This window comes from Hypanus sabinus, chromosome 7, assembly GCF_030144855.1.
Source record: "Hypanus sabinus isolate sHypSab1 chromosome 7, sHypSab1.hap1, whole genome shotgun sequence".
In the NCBI taxonomy this organism is placed as follows: Eukaryota; Metazoa; Chordata; class Chondrichthyes; order Myliobatiformes; family Dasyatidae; genus Hypanus; species Hypanus sabinus.
Window position 1 is genome coordinate 123,198,518 of NC_082712.1, and position 14,003 is coordinate 123,212,520.

At 42.4% G+C, this 14,003-nt stretch overlaps 1 protein-coding gene across 4 annotated transcripts in view; it reads right to left on the bottom strand.

The window, feature by feature from the left end:
* Positions 1-14,003, bottom strand: part of ptdss2 (phosphatidylserine synthase 2) — an 80,981-nt gene that overhangs the window by 29,595 nt on the left and 37,383 nt on the right. For all 4 annotated transcript variants that reach the window (XM_059975500.1, XM_059975501.1, XM_059975502.1 and 1 more), the window contains exon 5: positions 3,909-4,043. In XM_059975500.1, the coding sequence (XP_059831483.1) occupies positions 3,909-4,043 (135 nt within the window). The remainder of the gene's footprint in view (positions 1-3,908; positions 4,044-14,003) is intronic.

Consider the following 14,003-nt stretch of genomic DNA (forward strand, 5'->3'; position numbering starts at 1 on the left):
TCCTCATAGCCAGCAGTAGTCGTCAGGAGCATCTGTCCCACCTCCGCCAGCTCTATTCCCGCCTGAGTGATTTCGGCCTCATGATCAACCCAACCAAATGCCAGTTCAGTCTCGACACCATCGACTTCCTGGGCCACAGGATTACCAAAGACGGGGCAACACCTCTGGCCGCCAAGGTAGACGCGATCCGCCGCTTTGCCCGACCCACCACAGTCAAAGGCCTGCAAGAGTTCGTTGGTATGGTGAACTTCTACCACCGTTTCCTCCCCTCAGCAGCCCGTATCATGCGCCCTTTGTACACCCTGATGTCAGGTAAAGGCAAGGACATTACTTGGGACGATGAGGCCGCGGCCGCTTTCGTTAAAGCCAAGGAAGCCTTGGCAGATGCCGTGATGCTGGTGCACCCCAGAACGGCGACCGCCCTCACAATGGACGCATCCGACACATCAGTCGGTGGGGTGCTGGAGCAGCTCATCGAGGGGCGCTGGCAACCCCTGGCGTTCTTCAGCAGGCACCTACAACCACCCGAACTCAAGTACAATGCCTTCGACTGGGAGCTGTTGGCACTGTATCTGGCAATCCTGCATTTCAGGTACTTCTTAGAAGGCAGGCCGTTCACCACATTCACAGACCACAAACCGTTGACCTTCACATTCACTAAGGTGTCCGATCCCTGGTTGGCTCGCCAGCAGTGACATCTGTCCTACATCTCCGAGTACACAATGGACATCCAGCATGTCTCGGGAAAGGATAACGTATTGGTGGATGCACTCTCCAGACCAGCTGTCCAGGCCCTGTCCCTGGGGGTGGACTATGCAGCAGGCAGACAACGAGATGCCCAGCTGCAGGACCGCAGTCACGGTTTGCAGCTGCAAAACTTCCTCGTGGGTCCTGGTGAGAGGACCCTCCTTGGCGATGTGGCTACCGGCCAACCTTTCCCCATCATCCCGGCAGCCTGGCGGCGGCAAGTTTTCAACTCCATATACAGTTTGGCGCACCCATCTATCAGGACAACCGTTCCGCTGGTCTCCAGCAAGTTCACGTGGCACGGACTTCGCAAGCAGGTCAGTGAATGGGCCAGAATGTGCACGCAGTGCCGAACAGCCAAGGTGTAGCGACACACCAAAGCCCTGCCGCAGCAGTTCGAACCCACCTGCCGGAGGCTCGACCACGTTCATGTGGATATCGTGGGTTCCCTACCAGTGTCGCAAGGAGCGCGGTATCTCCTAACTATGGTAGACCGGTTCACGAGATGGCCAGAGGCTGTCCCGCTCACCGACACATCTGCCAATTCCTGCGCCCGAGCGCTGACTGCAACCTGGGTAGCATGCTTTGGGGTACCGGCCCACATTACCTCTGACAGAGGCGCCCAGTTCACCTCCAGCCTGTGGTTGGCTGTGGCCAGCTTGTTGGGAATGCAGCTACACCACACAACAGCCTACCACCCACAGTCGAATGGACTAGTGGAACGCTTCCACCGTCACTTGAAGTCGGCTCTCATGGCCTGCCTGAGAGGACCTAACTGGGTGGACGAGCTTCCCTGGGTCCTGCTTGGACTTCGCACAGCGCCCAAAGAGGATCTGCATGCCTCGTCAGCCGACTTGGTGTACGGCACACCCCTGGTCATCCCAGGAGAGTTCATACCAGCCCCAAGGGGGCAAGAGGAAGAACCCGCAGCAGTCCTGGACAGACTACGTGAAAGGTTCGGCAATCTGGCCCCCATACCAACTTCACAGCATGGACAGACCCCGACCTACATACCCAAAGACCTGCAGAACTGTAAGTTTGTGTTTGTACGAAGGGGCAGACACTGGGCACCACTGCAGCGGTCGTACAAGGGGCCGTTCAAGGTGATCAACAACAACAGGTCCACGTACGTTCTGGACATTGGGGGGAAAGAGGAGGTTTTCACGGTGGACCGACTACAACCAGCCCAGGTGGACTTGGCGCAGCCGGTCGAGGTTCAGGCACCGCAGCGCAGAGGCAGACGGCCAAACAGAGACAGATCCAGACTGTGGGCATTGGGAGGTGTATCACCGGTTCTGGGGGGGGGTGGGGGGTTATGTGGCGATCCACTTTCTGCACAGGCGAACCAGCTCACAAATAGCCCGGGCGCGGGGAGAGACTTTGGTAATGCACCTCTGACGTAGTTTCCGCCCGGAGAGGGCGCGAACTTGGGATTAAAAGCCAGCGCCGCAAAGTTTGAATAAACTAGTCTCGAAACGACTTACCGACTGCGTGTTGTTTCTAGCTCTGTATGTAGTACATCACTACAGTACCTTAACAACTCACCCAATTAATTGAGGAGAAAATCGGAGGATCACCTGTTTTCAATAAATTCATAAGAATAAATGCACCCACCATCTGTAAGGTCCAACAGTATGTTAGATTTTCAACAGACAAAACCAAAATTAAGGCAAAAAAAAGCATTCAAGACAAGTCATGGAAATGATCACTGAGAAGCAGAAATCTGGGGAAGGATACAAGACACCTCAAAGGCACTGAATACCACAACAGTTCAGCGCAGTCCATTGTGAAAAAGTGGAAAAATATGAAACCATAGCCACACTGCCTAGGTCAAGCCGCCCCTTTAAACTTAGTCACCGTAGAAAAATGGCACTTGTTAGAAAAGCAACTGTGATACCAACAGTCACTGAGTGAGCTGCAGAAGTCAATGGCTGCAACTGAAGATGAAGTTCATGGTTCAACAATCTCTGAGGCCTTGCACAAATAGGGTGCTTATGGAAGAGTGGCAAGGAAAAAGCCCTGGCGTAAAAAAAAATCCTTGTCCATAAAGACTTTGCAGAGTGTCACTTAGAATGTACTGTAAAGATGTGGGAAAAAGTCCTGTCAGAGGAGACAAAAGTAGAAATTTTTGTCCTCAATACTAAGCAATATGTGTGGCGTAAATCTAAAATTGCAGAACAGCCAGGTAACACCATCCCTACTGTGAAGCATGACGGAGGTAGCTATAGGGATACTTTTCAGCGCCAAGTACTGGAAGTTTGGTCAGGATTGATGGGAAGATAATACTGCTAAATACAGATAGATTCTGGATAAAAACTTCTAGCCTCTGCCAGAAAGCTTAAACTGGGAAGGAAGTTCGACTTTCAGCAGACCATGACACTGCCAGAGCAACCACGGAGTTATTTCAAATGAAGAAAATGTTTTCAAGTGGCCCAGTTAGGGTCCTGACCTTAACCCGATCATAAATATCTGGCAAGACCTCAAATTTCCCATATAACCTGGCATGGCCTGAGCAATTTTGCACAGAGAAATAGGTAAATCCTGTTCCATCATATTGTACAAAGCTAATAGAGACTTATGAAAAAAGACTACTGGCTATAATCTCTGTGAGGGGTATTTCAACTAACTATTGAGCAAAGTGGGATAAATACTTTTGAACTGTGAACATTTCAGTTTTTGAAACTTTAGTTTTTCATGCTTTACAATTTACCTGTTTTCTGGAAGTTTTTACAGTGGGGGAAAAAAGCAGCACATGATTCACAAATAAAAATTCTCAGTTAAATTGATCAAAACCCTAGTTGTAATATTCATTTATGTGAACAAAGAGTTGGGGGGGGGGGTTAAATACTTTTACAAGGCAATGTATATTTTGACCATTCTCCAATAATGGCAAATCACTAGAACAGACACAATAAATTCATTTGACGTGACAATTACAAAATGTTCTCCTCATTCTTCTCCATCGTAATCTAACATAATTAACTACCTCTGTTTTCCATACAGTTCCTCTATTTGAGGGGTAAAAATATTTATTTAGCTCTGTTCCACTGGAGGAACAGAAATGGAAAGTTGAGGCTGTTCACGAGAACACTTTTAAACATTGGATTCCATCCACAAATAGAGAAAGTATATAGCAATTTAAAAATGCAAATCAATCTCACCCAAATGTTGTGATAGGGATCAGTCTCATTTCCAGGGTCAAAAATAAGACAGTTGCCACCATAGTCCCTCTCAGGCAAGGGTACCCCTAGTTTTGAATCGATGAATTTCATAAATTGACGTCCATCCTGAACAGTCTGTGAAAATATAAACATAGCACTCAGTGATGCTGCACAAACTTGTTCCAAGTTAAAGATTCTAAATGTAGCACTGAGTACAAGCGAAAAGACGAGGGGTGATTGGTAAGTTCGTGGCCTATGGTAGAAGGAGATGAGTTATACAGCTCTCAATACACGCACATGCAGATCAACTCTTTGAGTGATTATGCAGGAAGTTTGAAGTTAATAACTCATCAGTGGTGATTGATAGGTTTGTGGCCTAAGGTAGAAGGGGATGAGTAATTAACTTCAAACTTTCTGCATAATCACTCAAAGAGCTCTCCTGCATGTGCATGTAACTCATGAGTTGTATAACTCATCTCCTTCTACCTTAGGCCATGAACTTACCAATCACCCTGTAAAAAGATACCTATAAAACCATGTTTCCAAGAGGCATTTAAACTGAATATCTTTTAACTGCATGAGTCCTTATGCAACCATCACTTCCTCCTGATCTCTTAATTACACCTGTTATTGTGATGCCCCCTTGAAACTGCACTTTCCACCCAATTCCCTGGCAACACATGCTCTTCAAGTTAATCTGTAACATGTTCTCAAGGGCAGTTATATTCTTAAAAAATGAGATTTCAATTCCCCAGCTCAAGTGCTTCCGCCTCAAAAGTAGCAACATATTGTTTGGAATCTCCAGCACACCTTCTATGTGTACAGTCTATCAGCAACTCTTAAATGCAAACATTGCAGAATCTAGTTAGAAACTAATAAAGTCAACAATGCAAATATTCACTATCTCTGCATATCAGTGGAATAATCAAGATATTTGCATTAGAATTAAGTTGTTCTATACGTCTTCAATTCCAACAAAATAAAAGTGATCCTAAAGAGGACTAGTTCTTAGATTTAGAATGCTAAAGCAAAGAAATAGCACTCTGGCTAATCAAGTCCTCACCAACTATCAAACATCCAATTATACTTATTCTCTCTATATTCCTATTAAGTATCCACAGATTTTACCACCTACAACCTATATATTTTTGGGATGTGGGGGATGGGTAGGAAACAGAAGGACCTGGAGGAAACCTGTGCAGTTACAAGGAGAACATACAAGGTTCACACACACTGCTGCAAACGCTAGGATTGAATCTAGATTACTCTGTAGTAAGGCAGCAGTTCTATTAACTGTACTACCTCAATATTTCTCAATCTCACCAAACTAACTTGGGTCAGAGAGGAACAAAGTGGTAGGAGAGAGGGAAAGGAAGGAAGAAAGAAAATTATCCAATGCCGAGACATCACTCACAGCAAATTTTCCTTTTCAAATTAACTGTGTCATATATTCTGAGCAGTACCACCAACTTACTCAAAATGTTATGCCGTGGATTCATTTCATTTCAAAGCATCAGAAAAAGACAAACTGCTGATTTGAGTTTGAGGCAAATAATGTTTCAAACAAATAGGACCAAGCAACTTACAGTATTTCTCCACTCAATAATACGTAACAAATGTAATAAAATTCCGGAGAGCCAAAAATTCTATCCCTATTAAAAAGCACATTAACTCTATCAATAATATACATAAATTAGTTCCATTATAAATTTGTAGAAACTAATCAATTAGGATAAGCTATATCCTTTTCAGAAAAAGCTATGATGTAATTTGGTGTAGGTGCAAGCAAAGACAATAGGAAAGGAGACAGCATCCATTCTAAATTCACTACTACGCAGGACTATTAAAGGTCCGTTAACAGCTGCCTACTCAATCCTTAACAGGTAATACGATAACTTCCAACTATTATAAACTATTACAGAAATAGTTAATATTAACTGTAAATAATACTGAAAGTAATGAATAGTTCATAAAGGAATGTATATATTTCAGAATATCTAGCAAACTGGCATATCACTGCTCCCTTTTTTGCAATTACACCGGTGCTGCTAACTTAAACCTTGCTGAAATCCTAATATTACATCAAAGTCCACATGACAAATAATTGGAAAATGGGTTTAATACATTTTACATTGTTTTTGTTTGGAAAAGTATGGCACAAGGAGGTGAATTTATTAATTACATTCCTTTTTAAAATTCAGACCAGCAAGAAATTATGATTCCTACAAAAAGTACTCAACCCAAATTATAGAATCATAGTAGAACCCTGCAGCACAAAAAGTCTGATTATCTAAAGGTAAAAATATAACTGAGGGTTTGGGTAAAGTTAGCATGTCTGAATACTGCACCAAGCTCTTAATTCTTAACATTTTATACATTTTTTGAACAGTTTACTAACATTCACTACAATTCCATGTCATGGCCATCTATCCTCAAGGCCAAATTTAAATGGGGCAATCACAGGATCTTAGAACACTTGAAAATTTATTTTAAGAAGCTTAATAATGAAAAGCATGAGGGATTTCTTTCTCAAATAATAAGGATTGTGAAAGATTTTAATTTGTTCCTAAGAAAAATCAGCTTGATCTGCTCAAATTAAAAATACAGGGTAGCACAAAAATGCATAAACTTTTTCATATTTCTTATTTGTACAAATAAATTAAAAAGGAAACAACACCATGAGACATCATGAAATGTGCTATATTTATGGAAACCTTCATTTTCTACGGCTGTAAAGTCAAGGATCTTGAATGCTTCAGAAGACTTACTTTGATTGAAAGGTACAAAGCAGAGTGTAGATATGGAAAGGATATTGCCTCAGGTAGGAGAAACATGAACAAAGGGCGACTGATTTAAAAGAAGTCACTGAATGTTTAAGATAGACCAGGAGAAAATTCCTCTCTCGAGACTATTTGGAAATCTCTTTTCATCTGGCAATGTTGGAATGACAAGGGGAAGAGAGAGACTTGATAACACAGAGGTCTAGGTTACCATCAGCTCACAACCGCATTAACTGGCAAAGTATGCTTGAGGGGACATGTGCAAATTTGCATAAACGAGTGATTTTGCAGATACTCAGCAGGTCAGGTAGCATCTATGGAAAGGAATAAAGAACCAATACTTCAGGCCAATACCTTCATCAGGACTGGAAAGAAAGGAGAAGAAGCTAAAATAAAAAGGTGGGGGGAGGAGAAAGAGTACAAGCTGGAAGGCAATGTGTGAAGCCAGATGAGGGAGAAAGTAGACTAATGGGGGAGTGGAGATAAGTTAGAAGCTGGGTGGAAAGGTAAAAGGCTGAAGGAGATAACTAATAAGAGAGAAGTGTGGACCCTGGGAGCAAAGGAAGGAAGAGGGGAACCAGAGGGAGGTGATGGGCGGGTGAAAAAAGGGATGAGAGGGACACAGAATGAGGAATGGAAAAAGAGAAGGGAGAGTGGATAAATTACTGTAAGTTATAAACAGATGTTCATGCGTCAGGTTGGAGTGACCTCCTCGTGTCAGTAGAGGAGGCCAGGGACTGACATGTCTGATTGGGGATTGTAATTAAAATGGTTGGCCATTTGGAAATCTTGCTTGTTGTGGATGTTATGTGGCAAGGGTAGAATCCCAAATATACCCAGCCAAAATGATATAAGTCAACTATGGATCAGTAATGAGCTTTTTAACCACCAAAGCCAAAAATTACAAGTTCAAGTCCCATTACAGACCTAGAATTAGAATTTTTCCAAGAGGACAATGGTAGAATGTTTACACAGGTTCATAAGAATTCATGGATCACAGAACAATTAACCAAAGTGATGATTTTCAAGGAGTACCTTAATGAAATAGGGCAGTTTTAGGAACACGTACAAACCCATTCCAGAATAAATGTTTAGAGAATGATGCACGTTTATTGTACATCTGCAAGACAATGGGTACAACACAAACATGCATTATATGCAAAGCTTAATAATCGGTTCAAGACAAAAGACAAAAGGCTTAGAAAATCATGCTATGAGATTACTTATGTGAAACACTTTGGCTTCCTCAGCTGCATAAGTCTTGGGACAACAACCTCCAGCCCGCCAAATGTGTGAGATTGAGACGCAAGACACCCCCCCCCCCCGACCTCCCATTTGTGTGGATGCTGTCTAATTCGCCACCTTGTTACAATTTAATACCAGAAAATAACAGACAGTACACTGCGTACGATTAAGGAATTTTATTTATTAATCTTACCTAAAGGTTTAGTAGAGAATAACAAAAAGTAAAAGGGTCCATTCTAATTAAACAGTCAAATATGCACAAGTTGGAGCTCATCTTGAACTTCTCTGTCACTCACGCAATGGGCCCTTGGGTCAATGTGAAAGCACACACCACCTTCCGAAAGTCACCTGCAATCCATCTCGAACAAATGGGTATCCCATCAGATCGTTTGCTGCAACCGGTTCTCCCCAGTGTCTTCTCTCAATGTTCTCTCAAACAAAAGCTCAAGACTAATCTTATTGTCCCTCACCGAGAAAAACCTCCCACTAACTGGACGGCTCACATTCCACATCATCCCTTATCTTCAACAATAACCCAAACAGACTGAAAGCACCACAAACAACTCTCAGAGCTGCTGAATGAAATATCTACAGCATAACAGTAAAGATGTGAACCAGGGCACTACATATGAATTACCTGAATGTCCACTCGAAGCTCTAATCAACTAGGATATGAGAATTGCCCCATACCAACGGATGCTAAAGCCCAAGTTTCTTTGAACAAATCTGGACAAAATATTAGAGGGTAACTGTGGATTTCTTTTACAAGAAGCTGGCATCAGTGAACAAAGCAACCAAGGGTGACATCCTCTAGAAACGACCTCTTTCACTTCTTTTACATCTTTTTTTCTTTCAACTGTAGTTCACCTTTGAAGCCTGTGATCTGCATTTTAGGTGTGTGTTTTAGAGCTGATTGAACGATCTGGTGCTTTGCTACCTCTGAGGGTGTTCCATGAGGCTACGAACAAAACGCCCGGCCTCAAGGCCAAGAAGCCGGGAGATGGGAAGCTAGCCCATGATCAACTCCATTTCTCGCTGATTAAGGCACTGTAGCAGATTGAAATTATCAAGGCAAGTGGGTGTACAGCACATCCACAAGCCTCTCGCTCACTGTGTGTGACAGTCCCCCTTCCCCTCCCCCCCCTTGCTGTCAGAGGATAGTGCTGGAGATCTGGGCAAGATCTAATCCACATTTTTTGTGGATTGGATTTCACGTTATGATGTGATGTGTCTCTAGTCGCTTCTTTTCTTGTTTGCAATTTTGGACAACTTGGAATCAGGATAGCCTGCAGATAAAGAACACTGAGCTGAACTGAATAGCCTGCAGTCTTTTGATTTTGTGATTTTTGCTGTTTTTTGTTGCCATTTGCGCAACGTGTTTTCTTTGCAAGTGGGGGTTAATAATTTTCTTTGAATGGGATTTTATGGTTTTTCTTTGTTTTGTAGCTGTCAGTGGGGAAGATGAATATCAGGGTTGTATAGTGCAGACATACTTTGATAATAAATGAACTTAGAATCTTTGAATCTTGCATTTCAAGTCAAGTTGCTTTTATTGTCATTTCGACCATAACTGCTGGTACAGTACACAGTAAAAACAAGACATTTTTCAAGACCATGGTGCTACATGAACAATACAAAAACTACAGTGAACTACGTAAACCAACACAAAACTGCACTAGACTACAGACCTACCCAGGACTGCATAAAGTACATAGAACAGTGCAGGCATTACAATAAATAATAAACAAGACAATAGATACAGCAGAGGGCAGTAGGTTGGTAGTCTGATGTTACATGAATAATTAGCTGAATGGCGGCGCCCAGGATTCTGTCCATTTCTGTACTCATGCCGAGTATTTTGTTGCCACAGATCTAGTCCAATTTAATGTCCACTGGAGAGCAGAATGGACGGGAGAGCCGGCCGGCTAGGACTTGCTTTTTTTCCTGGCACGGACTCCTGCCCACTCGCCTCACTTCTGTTTCCTCGCACACCGCTTACGCTGTCCCCACCTCCGGCCACTGGTATCAGGCGACTCTAAGGACTGCAGGCCCAATTCCATCAGCAAGCAGACATTGAAAAGCAGAATGGACAGGAGAGCCGGCCGGCTAGGGCTTCCTTTTTTCCTGGCACGGACTCCTGCCCACTCACCTCGCTTCTGCTTCCTCGAACACTGCTTACGCTGTCTCCACCTCCAGCCACCGGCAGCAGGCGACTCCCAGGACTGCAGGCCTGATTCCATCAGCAAGCCAAGGTCGCGCAATCTAACCAGCAGATTTTCATGAAGGTTCGTTTTTGGGCGATCTCTGTATTGTAGCAGTAACTGGCGATGGTAGATAGTCGCTCTGTTATCCATTGCCCTAAACCCTAATTGTGCCTTAAAATTAAATTTCATTAAAATTAAATTAAAAAAACTAAATTAAAGTAGCACCAGATCCGAAAGGCTGCTGCTGCCATGTGCCGCACTGCCTACAGGATCCATGATCCATTTCCTGTGGATAATTAAATTAGAATTTACAGAGCATGGCTCTTGTGATTTTTCAGTCTAAATGTTGGGTTCTAGAAGAACTAAAATCAACCAAGTAAAAAATGGCATAATTTTTTCCGATCTAATCTCCTTTTAATATTATAAATACCCATAGTTTGTGCATTTGGTAGACAAAATGTTACTTCCTTAGGTCCTCTTTCTCACGTCAATTGAAAATATTGTTTATACAAGCATGCACATGTTTCCTATGAGATAAAACTTGCCCTTTTACTAGAAGTAATGAAGCGCAGGCAGAATCAAAACACAGTGTCAGTGCTAAAGTTCATTTGACAGTCAAACTGTCAATTCTCCACATTCCAACGCCCTCAGCTGCCAAACAGCACACAATTTAAACTTAACAAGAAAAAGAACAAAAACAGCAAGTCAAAATGGTTTTATATACTCCTGTACCCTTTTGAAAAGAATCCAGTCTCTGGAACAGGTTAAAAAGCACGCATTCTTTGAATGTTAAGGCCCCGTTTTTGCAGTACTTGCCTGGATATACACTGAAAAGAGAAATTTCAGCAAGAAAGAGCAAAATGTGGTACCACAGTAGAGTGGCTTTTGATTCCATAACTGATCACCAAAAGAGCACTTAAGGTATCTAGAGAAACTTAAATCAGGATATTTATTCAATTAGCCTAAAAACTGTATAGTGCTTTATATTACCAAAAGTAACATGTAAAAACAAGAAAAATGAAACCGTTCATGGAGCCAAACACTGATGGGGATTTATCAGTACAGATGCCAACAGTTCCTCCAAAACAGACCTGTTCTGTTGTTTCCAGATAAATATATTTGGCCCTTGCTTGTTTCAGGCAGCTTTTTACAACAAAAAAAGTTTTCTTGAATTTCACTATCATTTCCAAATCTTTCAAATGCTATAACATGACACTTATTGCTGAAATCTATTGACTCAGCAACCTGGATAATTCAGGAGGAAGAGACTGACATCACAGCTGAAGTTGGGCAAGTCCACTCAACGTTTGGAAAACGTACTTCACACTCCTCATTAAACTACCATCTCCCCTCTGTGCAATATAGTGCTTGTCAATTATCAACGGCCTGCCCTATCTCATGTCACAAACTAAGAATGGATTCAACCTAATAAACACGGTCCTACTATGCACTGACATACTGCGCTGACAGACCCTGAACGAGATTGCTAACGGGGCTGCTCGGTCACTACCGACCACTATGATCCCCAGCATAGCGCGTTGCAGTAAAGTTCAAAAACTATGCTTGTTTATTTTAATCACGATCTCTCGCAGAACCCCTAGCGACCTCACACATAATTCTATGGTTCCGCGGAATCCTGGTTGAGAAACCTGCTTTAGATAAAGGTCAATTCAACCACTACTTCCATTTGTGGGAGAGCATATTTTTGAAAAACCATGGCTTTCCAGGACCATAGGACAGTGGAGCAGAATCAGACTATTCAGCCCATTGATTCTACTCCTCTGTTCCATCATGGCTGATTATCCATTTCAAGCTCATCTTCCTGCCCTCTCCCCATAATCTTTGATGCCCTGGCTAATAAAGAACCTATCAACCTCTGCTTTAAATAGATCAAATGACTTGTCCTCTACAGCCATCTGTGGCAATGAATTCCATAGTTCACCACGCTCTGGCTAAAGAAATTCTTCTTCTGTTCTAAAGGAACACTTTCTACTCTGATGCTGCGCTTTCTGGCCTTGAACTCCCCAATGACTGGAAACCTCATCTCCGCATCCACTCTATCAAGGCCTTTCCATATTTGGTAAGTTTCAATAAGATTCCCCCCCCATTCTTCGAAACTCCAGTGAGTATAAACCCAGTACCATCAAATGCTAATACATTAACCATTTTATTCCTGGGTTATTTTCATAAATCTCCTCTGAACTCTTTCAAATTCCAGCAAATCTTTTCTGAGAAATAAGACCCAAAACTGCTCATAGTTGTCCAAATGTGATCTGAACAATACCTTAAAAAAGTCTCATTATTAAATCCTTGCTTTTATATTCTCATCCTCTTAAAATGAATGCTAACATTGCATTCTTTATTCCTACTCCTTTATTCCTTCTACCAAACTGCTTGATCATACATTTCCCTACACTGTGTTACATCTGCCACTTCTTTTCCCATTCTCCCAATCTGTCCAAATCCTCCTTCGACACTATCTGCTTCTCTACCTACCTTTGTATCATCTGGAAACTTGGCCACAAACTCATCAATTCCATCATCCAAATCACTGACATATAATGTGAAAAGAAGTGGTCCCCAAAACAACCCTGCCAATCTTCTGTCTACGCTAGAATCTTTCCTGAAGTAATGAGCTCTTATCTCGTTTAGCAGCCTGAGGACATTGCGGGGTGCATTGCCGGTTCGGGGGGGGGGTTATGTGGCGATCCACTTCCCAGCGCACTCGAACCGACTCACAAAGTGGCGCGCACCGGCATTCAGGCCGGTCCCAAAGCTAGCTTCACCAGCAAGGGGAAAAGCCCGCGCGCGGGATGGGACTGTGAAGACGCAACCCCTACAGCATTCCCGCCCGGGGAGGGCAGGAACAGGAAGGCTTTAAAGCGAAGTCACGAAGTTTGAATAAACCTCTTTTGCAACTGCAACTCACCGACTAAGTGTCATTATTTCAGTGCTGCCTGTAGCACACCGCTACAACAGCAATGAGAAACCAACAGTTAACTCTTTTCCAATGTCAGCTATTCTCAGGTCAAATCCAGCACAAATGACAGGGGATTGCAATATATTTAAATGCCATTTTTGCTTCAGTGAAAAAACTAATGCACATAATTATCATCAGTCTTTATATCTGCCTATAAGAGATAGTATAGCTTAGCTTTAGATGAGCAGCTTTGCCTAAAAATCACTTTTTAACCAGAAATAAATACTCAAATTTACATAATTTAAACAATTTAAATTATTTAAAATTCTATTTTCATTTAAAATAACTTCAATAGTTCAGGATAGCTCAACATGAGAATTCACTACTCGTAAACTGGCTAAATATATAAAACAAAATTGCAAAACATATTAAAGTATTTTGGACTAGAGGTTGAAACTCTCTAGACTGACACCCTTCTTGGTGCTAAACCACAGAAATTGCCCCCAGTCATCACCATCTGAGCAAGAGATCTATTGTTTTTGTTGAAGTATGAACATTCCCCCATCACAGAAGGATTCCAAGAACTGCCAACAATCCAAAGTTTCTGCAAGACAGAAGGACTATGGGCTAAAGTTGGCCGAAGTTGTACTGGTAGGCTAATTAACTATAGATTAGTACAGATCTTAGCAACAGACACAAAATGTTGGAAGAACTCATCAGGCCAGGCAGCATCTATGGAAAAGAGCAAAGTCAATGTTTAAGTCCTAGACCCTTCATCAGACAAGTGAATAGCTGGACTACAGATTTACAATCTGTATATTATTTTCTAAATTAATCTTGATAGGAATAGTTGCTTATGGTAGCACAGAACCCATAACTTGAATGCTGTGTATCCATCCACAGATGCATTTAGTGGTGATTGTTTACCCAGCTGCTCAGATTTTTA